This window comes from Vulpes lagopus, chromosome 4, assembly GCF_018345385.1.
Source record: "Vulpes lagopus strain Blue_001 chromosome 4, ASM1834538v1, whole genome shotgun sequence".
Lineage (NCBI taxonomy): Eukaryota > Metazoa > Chordata > Mammalia > Carnivora > Canidae > Vulpes > Vulpes lagopus.
In genome coordinates this window covers 118,652,327-118,670,628 of record NC_054827.1, presented here as the reverse complement: position 1 = coordinate 118,670,628, position 18,302 = coordinate 118,652,327, and the positions used below count along the sequence as shown (strand labels likewise).

General features: G+C 47.7%; 1 protein-coding gene across 1 annotated transcript; it reads left to right on the top strand.

Annotated features, from left to right (window-relative positions):
* Nucleotides 1–282: 282 nt before the first annotated feature.
* On the top strand, nt 283–17,779 carry WDR61 (WD repeat domain 61). Its single transcript, XM_041752017.1, has 11 exons — nt 283–367; nt 2,405–2,454; nt 3,266–3,293; nt 4,811–4,916; nt 5,280–5,452; nt 12,121–12,269; nt 12,439–12,532; nt 13,305–13,398; nt 14,711–14,803; nt 15,380–15,458; nt 17,542–17,779. The coding sequence occupies exons 2-11, from the start codon at nt 2,443–2,445 to the stop codon at nt 17,629–17,631; spliced, it is 918 nt and encodes a 305-aa protein (XP_041607951.1). The 5' UTR covers nt 283–367; nt 2,405–2,442; the 3' UTR covers nt 17,632–17,779.
* The last annotated feature ends 523 nt before the right edge of the window (nt 17,780–18,302 follow it).

The window sequence follows — 18,302 nt, the reverse complement described above, 5'->3', positions numbered from 1 at the left end:
GGTGGAGGAAATGCTGGTCACAACCTAGGAAATCTAGAGCTGTCGCACACACCGGTTGTGACTTTCAGTTTGAAAAACAATACTACGTCACGGCCGTTTCCTTCAGCAACAGGGCCTCAGAGGTGGTCAGGCGGAGGAGAAGCTCCGCGGACGCCCAGGACGCGGGAGCCGGGAGCCCGGAGCCCAGGGCGGGCGCTGGGGGCAGCGCGGCCGCGCGGCGGTAGGGGGCGCTGCGGCGCGCGCCTGCGCCCTGGGGCGGAGGGGCGGGGCTACCAGGTGCCCCGCCCCTCCAGCTCATAGCTGCGCGACGCGGTCGCTGCGAGCCGCACGTCACAAGTGTGGCGGCTGTGCAGCCGGCAGGGCGGCGGTGAGTGGACGTGCCCGGCGGTTGGGGCTGGGGTAGGAGTCTCCGGGGCAGCGGGGCCGGCAGCGGGGAAGCGAGGGTGCGCCGGGGGCCCCTGTGATGCCTCCGCCCTGGCTGCGTGTGGGTGCGCGGGGCCTGGGAGGACGTCCTGGAACGTTCTGTGCCGGCTGGAAGGGGCGCTTCTGCCTCTGCGGGAGGGGTGGCAGAGGGCCGTGCTCCGGGGCTCGGGCCGCGGAGTCCTCCCGCGAGCGAGCCTCCCGTCCCCGGGCGGCTGCAGGCAGCGGCCGGCCTCTGCTCACCGCCGGCCCCGTGGAGCGCGGGGTCACCGACCTGAGTGACGGAGCCGGCATGGACCCGGGGAGGGGTCAGAGATGGCCCCGGGCCCCGAGGCGTGCACTCATCAGCTGCCGGTGCTGGGGCGGGGCGGGGGGCGAGGGGGCTTCCGTGAGCCCTCTGGGGCAGTCACAGGGTGGACGTGGTAACGGGGCCGCGGAGAGCCCGCGCCCGCTCCCCTTGCCTCCCCGCCCCGGGCAGGACCCTGCACTTGGGCCACAACGGACTTCACACGACACAGAGGAGGGTTAGTTAGAAAGCGTTTACCTATTAGCCTTGGGAAACCTTCCTAGTGGCCTTAGTGGTTCCATCTCCTCTGTCCCTGGATGGAATCAAGGGGGCACGAGTGTGGATGAGAAGAAAACCTGCATTTTGGTGGAAATTTAGCATTTCCTCCAAGTTTGAAGGTAGGCAACAAACCCCAGTAGCAACAGCGTGACTTTGTCCGCAGTAGTAAATCATAGATATTCCCCAATCCTCGGATGTTGTGAAAGCTCATCAGACTCTGAAAGGACAGCGGTTACCAGAAGTGCTGCTGGACCTTGTCACCTGACCAGCTGATGAAGAGTCACATGTGCTGCGCTATCACAACTTTAATTTTCATATTTTGGTAAAACTTTTTTAGGTGTGCAGTTCATCTTGGTTATTCTCAGATTCTGTGTTTGCAAGTTTGCCTACCCGCTAAACTTGATTTGTCATCCCAGAATCCATACTTGCAGAGCTTTTGTGGTCTTTTGTGGACATATGCAGGGTGGTGAAAAATTTGAGCCGCTTGCCATGTTTTCAGCTGTGGCTGAACAAGGTGCCGCTGCCTTCTTGCATTGACAAAGGTCCTTTTTTTCAGTCTATTCAGTGTCATGATTTTTGCATTTTTGTGCTTTTTGTTGGCGACATCACCGTTAAAATAGCCTCCAACACAGTGCTAAGTGGTAGGTTCCTCAGTGCCAGGCTGTGAGGTGTGTACAGAGAAAATGCGAGTGTTCAGTAAGCTTCTGTGAGGTTTGAATTAGGGTGCTGTTGGCAGTGAGTTCACTACTGAGGGGTTAGCATAGGAACTTATGTATCGATCGGTTGACAAAAATGTTACAATCAGCTTGCAGGACCCTACCCAGTATTTCTTCTAGAAGCAGTGGGGTCAGTATTAGCTAGTTTGGTGTTCCTAGTCCTTCCGAGAATGGAAGAGTCTCAAGCAACCAGCATTGAGTGTACTTGGTTCCCTTTGTAGTCCCCGTGCGTCTAAAAGCTCTGAGAAGGGGCTTTAGGCTTCACCAGGCTGCTAGAGGGTCCATACTTACAGAATACAAAGAGTCCAAGAGTCCTTGCAGCCTGAGAAAATAAATAAGTCTATTTTTACAGTGAGTCTGTGCTTAGCTGAGTCCTTGAAGATTTTGGGAGATGTGTGTCTGCAGCTGTGGACCTCATTCACATGCCCGTTGGCTCAAGTGGGCAGGACCTATGGTTTTACCTGAAGAGCAGCAAGCAGTGGAGACCAGTCCCTCTAGTCAGACTTGGCATGGGGCATATGTGAGTGGAGTCCCTGGGCTCCAAGGGGGAAGGAAGGTGGTAGCACCCAGCTGGGCTTGTGGAGGGGTTCTTGGGGCTGATCCACTGAAGAATGTCAGGGCGGCTCTGGCAGAGGGTTGCCCTATCCCGTATCCCCCTCTGTCCTGATGACACCCCCATACTGAAGCCCTGATGTCTCCACAGAACTGTCTGGCCTGTAGCCTTCCTCCTTGGTTGAGGAAATGACCAACCAGGTAAGGCCTATGGGGACGGGAAGAATAACACTTGGTTCCTTTGGCAGGTGGAAGCCCAGGATGTGGTCTGGGTATGTAGTCAGGAAACTAGCATCTGCTCCTGCTCTGCTTTTAAAGTCCTGGGTGGAAAAAATAAATAAAGTGCTGGGTTACCCTGAGCCCAAATCACCAGACAGTTGGGGGCACGATAAGCTGCACAACACCAGCAGGAGGAGGATTTCACCTATCGAAATATTTCCACAGTTTCCAGAGGGATTGGGGAAAATTCATACTCAGGGGCACCCAGCTGGCTCGGTCACTAGAGCCTGCGACTCTTGATCTCAGGGTTGTGAGTTCAAGCCCCATGTTGGGCGTAGAGCATCCTTAATTAAAAGAAGAAAAAAAAAGTCCTCAAAAACAAGAAACAAAAATCAGAAATGGGGAAATTTTTATCATAAGATTAGGGACAATGATAACAGGTTAGCAGACTATGTGGTTTTGTACAACTGCAAAAATTATGCTGGAACCCGGATGCAGAGTCTCCTGGTGATCATAGCTGGGAATGCACAGGATTTATCAGTCTCCTAGCAGTGGGTGAGGAGAGGACAGTTTCTGCAAGAACTGATTTTTTTTCTGGTGTAGTAGTTGAGTCTGCATGTCTGGCATGAGCAGGAATCAGGGAGCTTGGAAGGATGGGCAGGGTGAGGATGGCAGAGTAGCTTACAGTGGGGGATGTGTGGTCAACTGGGTCCGGGGGGGGGGTGTTTTAGGGAGGGAGGGGATACCTCTGAAGTCTGACTGTTGGTTTAATGTGACATCTCTTCTTTTTTAGTACAGTATTCTCTTCAAACAAGAACAAGGTAAGCAGCCTCACCTGTGAGAATTGTTGTCCCTGGTGTTAGGAGGGCTGAACTGACATGCACAAGAGATGGCAGGGGCAGCTGAAAACACATATTTACAAGCAAACAGCAACAGAAGCCCCCAAACAACTAACTAGAAAGAAAAAGCAGGGGTCACAGAATAGACTGGGAAGCTGCAGGCTGAGGGAAGCTTTCCCACCTGAGAAAGATGAAGCTCTGAGCTTCCCAGTAGCCAGGGTGATGAAGGGGAACCTTAGAGCCTCTGAACATGCCTTGGGGCCTTTACGATGGTTCCCCCCTTCAGACCATGACCCTTAGTAGAAGTGGAGGATGGGCTGGGTGCTGTGCAGCAGTAGCTGAGGTGGGATGGGAATGGGGAACAGTCAGTGTAGTCTGGGACACAGCTTGCCAGGACGCTGGGCTTCTCACGTGCCCCGTTTCTTCACCACACCTGGAAGGGCTGAGCAAAGCCGGGAGGAACCTGTGGAAAGGCATTGTAAAAGCTCTTCCACTCTAGGTAACTGATGTTTAGATAGGCTGAAGTTAAAGCCAAACGCATTCTTCAAGTTAGCTCAGATGGGTAACTAACTAGTCAGGCATGCCATCAACTACCTTCAACTACCTGGCATGCTGCTAATGCCTTCCAGGTGGCGAGCTAGCGGGCTAGACTCAGGTGGGCATTGTCACTGAGGCCACAGCCGTTCACAGCCCTGATACGTCTTGGGAAGGTATTCCTTGATCATTGCTACAAGGCGTGAATAAAGCCTCTTTGTGCACTTGCCACATCCCTGGACCTGTGCCAGGTCTGCAGACCTGACAGGGAAGGCCACCAGATATGCAGTTGGTGGACTTGGAATTTAAGCTGGACTTTAGTCAGCAGAGCTTGAATTTAAATCCCAGTTCTGGTGCTTCTTAGCTTTTGACTTTGAGTGAGTTACTGTGCTTCCCTGAGCCTCTGATTCCTTGTCTGTAGGATGAGGATATTAACCCTTCATAGGGTTGTTGTGGTTAATTGAGATAATATTATATAAAATTAATGTAGTTACTGATTGATGAAGCCTAAGAGACATTTGTGTTGGAGAGCTCAAGCATCTTGATATTTGTTCTCAGACCTGTATTATTTGCACTTGAACTGCCTACTGGTTGCCAAGGATCCTTGAGGCACCAGTCTTACCAAGTTTAGGTCTTTGGAAGGTGAGGGGCTTCCCACTGGTTTCCCTGGTTCTAACCAGGTGACACAGGCAGGCAGTGTGCTAAAGTGGAAAGGACATAGATGGCTCTGGTACTCCCTCCCTACCAGGTAAACCTGTGATTTGGGACAAGAGGCTTTTTCAGAATGTCCAGTGTTCGTGTGTCCCTCTGCAGTTCTGACAGAAACTGATGGGAAAGCACTTGGCAAGACAGTTAAAGCAGGTGGCTGTGAGCTTGGAGTTGTCGGAGCAGCATTTCTGCTTCATTTCAGCCTGTGCGATTTAGACATTGTAGGAAGACTTAAATGAAGTGCTTTCTAATTCTAGCCCATGATGATGCCATTTGGTCGGTTGCCTGGGGGACAAACAAGAAAGAAAACTCTGAGACGGTGGTTACGGGGTCCCTGGATGACCTGGTGAAAGTCTGGAAGTGGTGAGTGCCCTCTCCCCTTATGGCTTTGGAAATTGGGGTTCACAGTTTTGCTTATGGACTCCCAAAGTGCAATCAGGAGAGTCGTGTTTCCTAGGCAAGAAAGCAGTAGCAGTCTGATGGTATAAAAAGGCAGCCTACGTTTTCCCCTTATTCAATGTTAAGGCCTATACTTTAAGAAAAAAAAAAAAAAAGCCCCACAGTTAAAACTTGGCTTCCCTTGGTGTTTCATGCCTGTGGGTTCCACTCCAAGTCTGCATTTTACAGACTATTGGTAATGGGAGGGGGCAGGTCATGGGGGCCTAGAATTTCAGGCGCTGGTACAGCCTGTTGTGCAAAAACCCATTTTTCTGTCCCCCACTGCAGGTGTGATGAGAGACTGGACCTACAGTGGAGTCTAGAGGGACATCAACTGGGCGTGGTGTCTGTGGACATCAGCCATACGCTGCCCATCGCTGCATCCAGTTCTCTTGACGCTCATATTCGTCTCTGGGACTTGGATAATGGCAAACAGATAAAATCTATAGATGCAGGACCAGGTAAGAGCTTTACTTGTCAGGAAGATAATAGACACAACCCCTTTCCACACCTGTAGTTTAGAAGTTTTGGATTTGAGGGGCTAATTAACATGGGTGCATGAACTGTATGTTACGTAATAGCTTTGGGAGGGGTGCCTTCCAAGCATTAATGTCTCAGCAACTAAACAGTGTTTCTACATCCGTTAGGTCAGGTTTTACTGCCAAGTAAATTTTAGTACTAAGCCTATTAAAAACCTCAGAGTTTTCAGAGGTTTTAGATTTTAGAATTGTCAATTTGGGGCTGTGGATTTGGATGGTCCGGAGGTTCTGTGTTTGCCATAGTCTGATTTGACATGCAATGGCTAATAGAAGTCTTCAGTATAAAGTATTGTGTTGTCTTAAATCTGTATCATGGTAACCTCTATGAATTATGATTACAGTGCCCGATTCCCAGCATTTGACATGAAACTGCTAGAATAACATTTCTTTTTTTTTAAAATACCATAGGACAGCATAATCTTGTCCATCAGCATTGATAAATATCTGGGGGAAAGGAATTAATGGTTTCAGTGGATGGTTTAACGTGGAACAACCACACGACATCTCAGAATTCCTTGTAGCCTTCAGTCTGCTTGTAAATGACTACATAGCATTCACGACCAGAGGCTGTCTGGCCAGAATGGGTCATGACCCCCAGAGAGCACAGAGCTACTTGCCTCTCTGGTACACCCTTCGAGGGTTGGCTATAGAAAAGTTACTTCAGTGTTTCCTGAACATAATTCCCTTGATTGGAGCCCCAGGTGGACTTGCCTCCCAGTGGTTATGCTCAGTAGCCAATACAGGCTGTCTTTATATTGGAAAGAATAATAGTCCCACAGTTTATAGGGAAGCTAGATTATTTGGGGACTGAGTGCATTTCCCCTCAGAAGCAATAGTTCATGTTTATGGTACTTACCGCTGGAGCTTTTCTAAAGAATACGCATGCCTACACCCTGAGCAATCATCAGGGTGTGTGGGCTGGATATGTATTTGGAAAAAGTTACTCAGACACTGACTTCCCAGGTGATTGTCTTTGCCTGTATTCTTACCTGCTGACATCGCTCATGGAGGACTTGAGGCTCCAGACCATCCCCCAAAGCCTATGAAGACAAAGAGCCCCGAAGAGGAGGAGGAGGCAGATGTGTTACTGCCTTTTTACCTTGGGCACCGAAGCCTTCCCCAGACCTGTGATGCTGAGGGCAGTGAACTGATCTTGTGGTCCTGGGTGCGCTGCACTTGGAGAGATGAGTACTGGCTTGGTTTCAAGGGAGAGGATGAGTCTGTACCCAACTTGCCTTCCCTGACACCCAGTGCCCTAAACAATTGGGTGTCGGTTCTGTGTGTGTCAAGTGCTTGTGGAAAGGGTCCTGTTGGGAAAGAAACAAGGTCCAGAGATTCGTCAAGGGGTTAGATTTACTTTCTCTTTGGACAGGAATCTGGTTGTGGCACAGCAGGTACTTGGGTAGTAAAAGCAGGTGCTGCTGTTGATAGCTGAAGAGCAACTGAGCCTTGCGAAGGCTCACACTGCTCATGAGTGTGGGGACACCAACACATACGTTGTGCCTGTCTTGAAAATACATGGAGGATGTGGACCACCACAAATAACAGGGAAAAGGGAAAGAGAAATTCCCTGATCCCGGGGAATGTAAGGATGTGGATGGCAGTGAGGACACAGGCGAGAGCCTCATGAACAAGGCAGCTGTGCTCCCTGCACTGGACACTTGGGATAGGCATCCATGCCCTCAGACAGGCAGGACCCCCATGAGTAAGGAGCTGCTCCCAGTGACAAGGTGGAGCTTAGTGATTATGATAGATACCTTTTGTGCAGAAATTATAGGCTTAGAATGTGGGAACAAAAATCCCTTCAATTTTGAGCATCAGGATATTTGATGCTAAAAATTTTATATCATAAACCAGCTAACAGGGAAATATAAAAATATTTAGAAATATTTTACCAAACTGAAAGGAATTCAAAGCAGATTTTCTAGTAACCATTATTTCTGTAAACAGCTAAATTATGGGGATCCCTGGGTGGCTCAGCGGTTTAGCGCCTGCCTATGGCCCAGGGCACGATCCTGGAGACACAGGATCGGGTCCCGCATTGGGTTCCTGGCATGGAACCTGCTTCTTCCTCTGCCTGTGTCTCTCTCTCTCTCTCTCTCTCTCTATGTCTGTCATGAATAAATGAATAAATAAACCTTTAATAAATAAATAAATAAACAGCTAAATTACAATAGGAATAAGTAAGCATAATCTTGTTAGAATAAATTCTAGTTATTTATTAGTAAAGAGATTAAAAACAGCTATTTGAGAGATTGATTATAAAAGCTTTTTCAGATCTTGGTTAATTGGGCATTCTCATGGGATGCCTGGGTGGCTTAGCGGTTGAGCACCTGCCTTTGGCTCAGGGTGTGATCCTGCAGTCCCGGGATCGAGTCCTGCATTGGGCTCCCTGCATGGGGCTTCTGCCTCTGTCTATGCCTCTGCCTTTCTGTTTGTGTCTTTCATGAATAAATAAATCTTTTCTTAAAAAATTGAGCATTCTTGAAGTTAATTTCCTTTTAAAAATGAACATTTCATGAGAAAAGTGACAGAACTAAATTATTACCCCTTTGAATATGTGTGTTGAAATTTGCAAGAGATTTTTGTTTTATTTATTTATTTATTTTAAGATTTATTTATTTATTCGGGCGGGGGGCGGGGCAGAGACACAGGCAGAGGGAGAAGCAGGCTCCATGCAGGGAGCCTGACGTGGGACTTGATCCCAGGTCCTCAGGATCACACCCTAGGCTGCAGGCGGCACTAAACCACTGCACCACCAGGGCTACCCGAGATTTTTGTTTTAAAAAACCTTGGGATAGGGGATCCTTGGGTGGCTCGGCGGTTTAGCGCTGGCCTAGGGCGTGATCCTAGAGTACCGGGATCCAGTCCCACATTAGACTCCCTGCATGAAGCCTGCTTCTCCCTCTGCCTGTGTCTCTGCCTGCCTGTCTCGCTCGCTCTCTCTCTCTCTCTGTCTCTCTCGAGTAAATAAATAAACTCTTAAAAAAAGAAAACCAAACCATGGGAGATGGTGCTGAGCCCTCTCTGCTGGGACCTGCCATCTGCCATGTGTCAGCTCACAGCAGCCTCTCCTCAGTCCTGTGGGCTGGGAAGGGCCTGCTGTATGTGAGCTCTTCCCAGGAATGAGGACAGAGACTTGGGAGGGAGCCTTTCTCTGCTTTCCCTTTGATCTGACAAGCACTGATGTGTCAGGGCAGGGTGGCAAGAATTGGGGTGTGTTCCTCTACAAGAGTGCATTTGGGCAAAGGGACAGGCAGACAGTGAGCAACTAGGTAGCAACTGGCCTCCAACCCCTGACCCCAAAGGCCCCTAGAGGTCTTTGGGATGGCCTCTGAAGTGGTTCTGAGTAGCTCAGAAAATAAATGCTAGACTACCACCAGTGGCGTGTTCCCAGATAGAAATCATTACTTGCCCCTGCCCCAGGGGAGTCCAGAGGACGACCCCCGCCCCCTCCCCGGTCCGGCTGAGGAAGTAGTGTGATGCACAAATCACACTGGAAGAGAGCTCTTGAAATGAACTAAGCTGAATGGTGTAACTTAGAAACTAGGTGGTTTTTCTAAAAGCAGCAGTGCCTCTTTCCAGTTCTTGTTGATTTGTGGTAAATACTTTGTCATATTCTAGTTTAACAGAAGAGTATTTGTGGTAGGACATCTTGATTTAGTTATAGCTTTTTTTTTTTTAAGATTTTATTTATTTAATCCATGAGAGACTCAGAGAGAGAGAGGCAGAGACATAGGTAGAGGCAGAAGCAGGCTCCATGCAGAAAGCCCGATGTGGGACTCGATTCTGATACCCTGTATCATGCCCTGAGCCAAAGGCAGATGCTCAACCGCCAAGCCACCCAGGCGTCCCTAGTATAGCTTTATTGAGATAAGCTCTCACTTGTATAATTGCAATGTAAAGGTAGCCCTCTGTGTTTGGTTCTGTGAGTCTTAGTAAATCTCTGGGGTTGTATGGTCACCACTGCGGTTCCAGGCCTTAGAAAATACCCTTGTGTCCATATAGAGTCAGTCTCCTCCACCTTCAGCCTCAGGCAGCCACTGATCTGCTCCTCATTTCTGTAGGTGGAAAAATGTTGCCTTTCTGAAAAATGTTGTGTAGGTGGAATTGTATTGTCTTCTACGTCTTCGTTCTTTCTGTTGCATCACATTTGCAAGGTTCCTCCACATTGTAGCATGTATCAGCAGTTCCTTATTTTGTTCTTGCACCAACCACTTGATGGACATGTGGATGCTTTCCAAATTTTTACTATGTAAAAACTACAGTGCTATGAACATCTGTGCACAAGTTTTTGTGTGAATATGTGTTTTCATTTCTCCTGGGTTAGATACCCAGGAGTGGAATTGCAGGATATTCTGGTAAGTTTGTTTTCATTTAAGAAACTGTCAAACTGTTAAAACAGTCCCATTTACAATTGTATCATAACCAGTAAGATACCTATGAATTTTCCTAACCAAAAAGGTAAAGGATCTGTACTCTGAAAACTATAAAACACTGATGAAAGAAATTGAGAGGATGCAAAGAAATGGAAAAACATCCCATGCTCATGAATTGGAAGAATAAAATTGTTAAAATGTCTGTGATACCCAGAGGAATCTACACATTCAATGCAATCCCTATCAAAATACGAACAGCATTTTTCACAGATTTAGAACAAACAATCCTAAAATTGTAAAATTTGTTTGGAAACACAAAAGACCCCTAAAAGCCAAAGCAACCTTGAAAAAGCAAAGCAAAACCAGAGTCCTCACGATTCCAAACTTCAAGCCTTATTACAAAGCTGTAATCATCGAGACTATATGGTCCTGGCACAAAAACAGACACATAGATCAATGGAATAGAATAGAGAAATGGACCCTCAACTCTTTGATCAATATTCAACAAAGCAGGAAAGAATATCGAATGGAAAAAAGACAGTCTCTTCAGTAAATGGTGTGGGAAAATTGGACAGCCACATGTAGAAAAATGAAACCGGACCATTTTCTTACACCACAAAGATAAACTCAAAATGGTTGAAAGACCTAAATGTGAGACCAAAATCCTAGAGAACACAGGCAACAACCTTTGTGACATTGGCTGTAGCACCTTCTTACTAGATACATTTATGAATGCAAAGGAAACAGAAGCAAAATTGAACTCTTGGGACTTCACGAAGATAAAAAGGTTTGCACAGCAAAGGAAACCGTCACCAAAACTAAAAGACAACCTACAGAATAGGAGAAGATATATGCAAATGACATCTCAGATAAAGGGCTGGTATCCCAGATCTATAAAGAACTTCTAAAACTCAATACCCAAAAAACAATCCAGTTACAAAATGAGCAGAAGACATGAACAGGTATTTCTCCAAAGATGACATACAAATGGCCAACAGACACATGGAAAAATGCTCCACATCACTTGCTATCAGGGAAACGCAAATCAAAACCACCATGAGGTACCACTATACACCAGAGAGAATAGCTAAAATTAACAAGACAGGAAACATGTCAAGGATGTGCAGAAAGGGGAACCCTCTTACACTATTGGTGGGAATGCAACCTGGTGCAGCCACTCTGGAAAACAGTGTGGAGGTTCCTCAAGAAGTTAAAAATAGAGATACCCAATGGCTCAGCAATTGCATTACTAGGTATTTACCCCAAAGATACAGATGTAGTGAAACGCCGGAACATCTGCACCCCAATGTTCATAGCAGCAATGTCCACAATAGCCAAACTGTGGAAGGAGCCAGATGTTCTTCGACAGATGGAATTAATAAAGATGTGGTCTATATATACAATGGAATATTACTCAGCCATCAGAAAGGATGAACATCTACCATTTACATTGTTGTGGATGGAACTGGAGGGTATTATGCTGAGTGAAATGAGTCAGTCAGAGAAAGACAATTACCATATGGTTTCACTCATGTGGAATTTAAGAAACAAAGCAAACGAACAAAGAAGAGAAAAAGAAACACAAACCAAGAAACAAACTGAACTGCAGAGGACACACTGCTGGTCACCAGCGGGGGTGTGGGGGTGTGGTGGGGGCACCTCTGTGCACAGGTGATAGGGGTAAAGGAGGCTACGTGTGCTGATGAGTGCCAGATGATTAACATTTTTTTTTAAGATCTTATTTATTTATTCATGAGAGACAGAGAAGCAGAGACATAGGCAGAGGGAGAAGCAAGCTCCATGCAGGGAGCCTGATGTGGGACTTGATCCTGGGACCCTGGGATCACACCCTGAGCCAAAGGTGCGCTCAACCGCTGAGCCACCCAGGTGTCCTGGTGATTAACATTTTTAAAAAGAAAACTGTTTAACTGTTCTTCAGAATGGTTGCACCATTTTATGTTTCCACCAGTACATGAGGATTTTGGTTTCTTCACATCCTTGTTGACACTTGGTATTATCCTGTTTTTATCAAAAATTTTAAAAACCCATAAACTAAATTGGTAAAGAATTAGCAACTTCACGCATAGGTTTTTGAATCAGGACATTGTTTCTAATTTTTAAAAACTATCTTTTGGCAAAATTGTAAAAGTTTTAAAACTTAAGGTCACACTTTTTCTCACTGTATTTTTTTCCTTCTTTTTTTCTGTTCAGTGGATGCCTGGACTTTGGCCTTTTCTCCTGATTCCCAGTATCTGGCCACAGGAACTCATGTGGGGAAAGTGAACATTTTTGGTGTGGAAAGTGGGAAAAAGGAATATTCTCTGGACACGAGAGGAAAATTCATTCTTAGTATTGCATATGTAAGGAACCCTTGCTCTCTCTTCTCTCCCCAACTCTACTTTATGCGCTTGCAGCTTGTGACCGCCGCTGTCTGGCTGGCACAGCCTGTAGTAGCAGCTCTGCTTGTGTTTGGTGGGGACGGCTTAGCCCCGCAGAGTCTCAGATGTCCTCCGAATGTTCTCTGCACAGAGCCCTGATGGGAAATATCTGGCCAGTGGAGCCATAGATGGGATCATCAATATTTTTGATATTGCAACTGGAAAACTTCTGCACACGCTGGAAGGTATGGCTCATTTTGTTTTGTGTAAAGTGGGTTATCAGATCACCAAGGAGGAATTAGTCTTTTATTAAAATGCTACTAAATGACAAATGAGTTTTACGTTTGCAAAAGAGTGATCTCGGTTGGAAATCTGAAATGCCTCCAGGTCCTAGTTTGGTCGTCCAGTAGAACCTGGATGTGCTTGTTCTGGTGAACACTCACTTGTTTATGTGTCCATGTATCTCAGTCATGTGAGTGTTTCCTTTCTGTCCCGTTTGGTTCTACAGAACGTTGTGATTAAGAACGACTTTTTGTCAAAAACCTGAAGGTGGATGAATGCACAGTACCTGTGCCTTGCACTGCGGCTTCACAGCATGGTTGGGAGGGAGGCTTCCACTCTGCTCTTCCTACTAGTTGCAATTCTGACCAAGCAAATACGGGGCCTGCTTAGTTTACCATTTACCATACAATACGAGATGCAGTAGGAAACGGCATCCTGTAGCCCATCCGTATGGATCAGCATGTATATTTCCTCGTTTGTCCGTGTCGATAGCAGACCAGCCATGTATGCTGAGGTCAAGCTGATGAGGGAAGGAACCCAGGAGAAATGGATCCAGGAGGAGGGGCCTGTGTTATGTGGATGTTTCTGGAACACTAGCAGGAGAGCCTGTGCAGTCCCTCCCCACCCTCTGACAGAAGCAGTGCGGCTCAGTGACTGTGGTCATTAAAAGGGACACTCACTGTCAGTGGGGAACCTGTGATTTGCCAGATTGACAGGGGCCTTTGTGAATTTCAGGCCATGCTATGCCTATCCGTTCCCTGACATTCTCCCCGGATTCTCAGCTCCTGGTCACTGCATCAGATGATGGCTACATCAAGATCTATGATGTGTAAGTTATCATGGAGACTCGAGGCTTCTCACCCAGCATCAGTGCCCTTCCTGCATCCCACTGCTTGAAGGAGTCCTGGGCCCAGGGGGGCTTGTGTGCAGGGCCCTGGGCATTGCTCCCCGGTCAGTACTCCTGACCTTGAACTTAGAATGTCACAAGCTGCCTGCTAGAATCAGGCACTTCCTGCCTGTTTTCAGCTATCCTGTCTCTGTGGAGCTCATGGATTTTCACTTCCTTCAGGTAAGTAAGGTGTGTACAGATAAGGAGGTGGAACCACTGGTGGTCACTGGTGCAGAGTGATGGCAGAACCACAAACATCCAGTCTGCACTCTTCTGCCTCTCCCGGGGCTGTTGGTGGTTTGACTGCAGGTGTAGGAGTGAGTTGAGTGATCATTCTCCTCAGGTCACAGCTCTCTTGTAAGCCTGTGCGCTGCCCATATCTCCAGGGTTCCCCACTGTTCTTTTCCACCCTCAAGCATCCCTTGGAGGGTGTTTGTGTTCTTGATGCTTGGACTCAGCAATGTGGTCTATGTGCCTCTGGCTCATGGCCTCCGAATATGGTATTCTGGTGCCCTGGGTGCACAGGATATACTGGTCCGTGCCCCAGCAGTGAGGGGGTGCCACAACCCTGACCACCTGTGTGCTCTCATGTGGGCTCGTGAGGGTTTTCTGGGGGGTTTGCACCGGGGTGGAGGAACACGGAGGACAAAATGTCAGCAAGGTGGCAGAAGTGCATGTTCTGAACAAGAGCTGGAGAGGGAGTTCAGGCTCCAGAGGGTCTAGTGACTAGTCTCCCCTAAGTGCAGAGCAGGAGCCTCTCCTTGGACACCCCCCCGCCCCCCCAGGTCTGTTCTGTGCGGCTGCAGCCTGTTCTCCCAGGTGGGACCTCGCCACGCTGCAGTCAGGCCTCAGGATTGTTCTCCTGCCTTTGCTGATTGCATTTCACTTTTCTGAAAGTGAAAAATGGCTTTTGTAATTACACCTGTCTGTTCTTAGTTTGATTAAAAATGGTCTGTCCATGCTGCATCTGTCCTAAAGTGTGAATATGAGCAGCTCCGTTGGACAAGAGGTACTAGCTCCCTGGTGGAAGGGGTGCCGGCTGTGCGGGCAGGAACAGCCTGCTACTGTCCTCAGGCAGCCAGCCCCCCTGCTAGTTTCTTCTCCTGTGGTTCTTCTTCTTGATTTTGGGCTGTGAAGCTCTCAGCTTGCTGTGGGTCCTACTCTGTTATGGGGGGAAATTCAGACATTTTGTGCTAATGCTCCTGTAAAAATTTGTATCATTTCCATTTTGTTTGAAACTTTCCCATTTCAGACAACATGCCAATTTGGCTGGCACGCTGAGTGGCCATGCATCATGGGTGCTGAATGTTGCATTTTGTCCTGACGACACCCACTTTGTGTCCAGGTACTTATGATTCTTAGCCATTTCTTAAATGCTGGGGAAATGAAGACTGTCCTTTGTGAGTTGCCTTAAAATTTGAAGATGGTCCGACCCTTTTTCATTCAGGTAGACTGTTTTCTACATTGGTTTTGTGAGTGGTTTCCTGAGTTGTGAAGGTAGTTGTCCTTAGCTGGAACAAAGGTGAATTCTTAGAATAGTTCAATTTTTAGTTTTTCCTTATAAATCTAGGCTTCCACATGCAGTTGCTGTAGGGATACCTGTGTTCCAACAGTAACTCAAAATACATAAATCGGTGTACAACTGGTGTTCAGGCCCAGGGCAGCCCACACGGTAAAGAAAGGAGATGGCTGGCTTACTAGCATTGCACAGAGGTTACGGCAGCCTCTTTGTTGGGAGGCTTTCACAGGCCTCCTCCAACCTGGAACAGGCACACGTGTCTGTGGGGCTCAGGCCGGCCACGGTGCACACAACTAGGCAGAATAGGGGAGCAAAGGATGGTGGGGTGTCTGGTCACATTCCTTCCAACCTAAAACCAGAATACAAACTGTTTTGAAACTGATATTCCCTTTTTTTACACAGTTCATCTGATAAAAGTGTGAAAGTTTGGGATGTTGGAACAAGAACCTGTGTTCACACCTTCTTCGATCACCAGGATCAGGTATAGCAAACTTCACATTCACGTTCCTTTATCTTTGGTTAGACCTGCAGATGTGCTAGCCTTACCTGACTACTGCTGACACCTGTCCCCTCTCCTGACCTGCTGCTTGACCTGCTTGAGTGTCCATCAGCCAGCATCCTGCACACATTGAATGGGCTGGCGGCTAGGTAGGCCATGAGACGTGATGTCCCTTTGAGGGCCAGGGAACACGGCACCAGCCACGCAGCCGTTTGGTGCCTTTGAAAAGTGCAGGGTGCCCAGGGCATGCCGGGAGCACTTCTCCATGTGCAGCCTGCCACCACTGGCCCAGGAAGGGCCTTCCTTAGAAGTGCCCATTTCTCACACAGCTCTTGTCATTTTTGGAGCTGGCCATAGAAGTGATTTTTTTCAACATACTTAAAGCCATAAATTCTTAACAGGTTGTTTGGCTTTAGTGACATTAATAACTTTTTACTTCACTTTTTTTTTTTTTTTTTTTTTAAGATTTTATTTATTCATGAGAGAGACAGAGACACAGGCAGAGAGAGAAGCAGGTTCCATGCAGGGAGCCCGATGCGGGACTCAATCCCAGTACTCCAGGATCACACCCTGAGTCAAAGGCAGACGCTCAACCACTGAGCCACCCAGGCATCCCTTTGCTTCACTTTTTACATGAGGCGGTGACTCTTTTCTCCCAGGGTACTTTTTGTCTTTGCCCGTGTGGATGTGAAAGGAAAAGGTGGTCTGATGCAGTTCCTCTGCATCAGGAATCCCTGGGGTTCTTCCATTCATTAGGTCTGGCACGGGGCCTGGGCTTCTGCATGTATAACCAGCTCCAGGAGGGGCGCATGCTTCTGGTCCCCACCACTTTGAGTAGCAAGTTTCAGGAAGCTAGTCACTTTTAAAAATGCCCATGGCAGGGGATCCCTGTGTGGCGCAGCAGTTTGGCGCCTGCCTTTGGCCCAGGGCGCAATCCTGGAGACCCGGGATCGAATCCCACGTCGGGCTCCCGGTGCATGGAGCCTGCTTCTCCCTCTGCCTGTGTCTCTGCCTCTCTCTCTCTCTCTCTCTCTGTAACTATCATAAATAAATAAAAAAATTTAAAAAAAAAAAATGCCCATGGCAGTAAAAAGTTGACTTTTAATATATTTTTAATGTTTTTATGAAGATCCCAGGTTTTTTATCTTATTTTTGTTTTTCAAGTAATGCATATGTACACCCATTACGGGGGCTCAAACTCATGACCCCAAGATTAGGAGTCGTATGTTCTACCAACTGAGCCAACCAGCAGCCCCGATGACCTCTTTGGAATGCAGTTTGAAGTGAATATAATTGTTTATGCTTCTTTACATCTAATGTGAAATAATTACTGCTAATGAAGTTGAGGGGATTTAATCTTGATATTTCACCTCTGGACTTCAACATTTCATATGCGAGTAAATCTGGCTGCATGTGGCTCAGAGTATGATGCAGTCTCAGGAGTGTTTGGGTGGAAGTGAGGCTGTCGGCCCAACAGGTGCAAGCACTGGACTCAGGGCTGGAACCCCCACTCAGAGTCAGTTTTGTCAGGAAGGAGATGTGACCGTTGACTTAACATAGCAAGTAAAACCAGGGCTCCTTGATGCCTACTGGTCCAGCTGTGAAAACAGACAGGCTCCAGAGGCTCTGATAACAGAGACTTGTGGGCTGGGCATGGGGGCACAGGAGTGAGGTGACGAGCAGTTTTTCCCCGTAAGCAGTACCCCCAGGGCAGTTGTGGGCCTTCTTTCTGGAAACACAAATGAGAGCCCGCACCAGTCCTATGGGTACCAGCTTCATAGCATTAGGTCACTCCCCAGATCCTGAAACTCTGGAAAGGTTTGTAGATATCCTGATTTGGGTTTAGAAATGACACTGTGGAATATGGGAGGGGAGGGATGATAAATAGTAGCAATGCAAGGTGCCTGGTTAAAGGAAAGCCCCGGAGTGCACTGGCTCAGAAAGCACCAGAACATCCCCATCTCACTGTTTTTCTAGATTCAGTATAGTGAGAATAGAGAAGGATGTTTGCTCATGAAGAATGAAGGTATGAGAACTTTGCTTTCTCTTTTTCTTTGATGTACAGGTCTGGGGAGTAAAGTACAATGGAAATGGCTCAAAGATTGTGTCCGTGGGTGATGACCAGGAAATCCACGTCTATGATTGCCCCGTGTAAACACCAGAGTCTCGCAGGCTGGTGTGCAGGTCATGACATTCCGTACCTCTCTAGCTTTAACAAAACAGAGTGTTTATTGGAACAGAAGCTTAAATTTTGTAGATATGGTATCTGTTCATACTTTAACATAAAGTGTTCATAACACAAACACTGCGTTCTGGGCTCTTTGACCTGCCCTGTTGCAGGTAGGAGAGTAGGAGGAGGATCTGCCCCAGAGATGCAGAGATCCGGGCACCTCCCAAACCTCCCAGCTGAGATGGCTGCAGGCTTCTCCTCCGGGTATCCGTCCTGCAGAAGCTTCTGAATGGAGGCCTGAAGGGAGCAGGGTATTTGCCCAGGGGGGAAATCTCCTGGAGTTCTGCTATTTGGGCATGTTTGGTACCCTGAATGTCACCTGCCACATGGCACCCTAGACTTTAGGGGGGTATTGCCTGTGGTGTCCGTACGTGCCAGCCCCACCTCCATACCCCAGAAGCTGGTGTCCCTTCAACGGGGTCTGCATGGAAATGGCTCACACTCTGAAGCTTGTTGCTTTTTATTACTGACTCCATATGCCTGTGAGGTCATATGCTTGTCCCCCAAGCCCCTGTCATCCCCAGATAAAGCCTGTGCCATCCCCAAATAAAGCCTGCGCCACAGCTGCCACCAGACACCACCCCTTCTCTCTACAG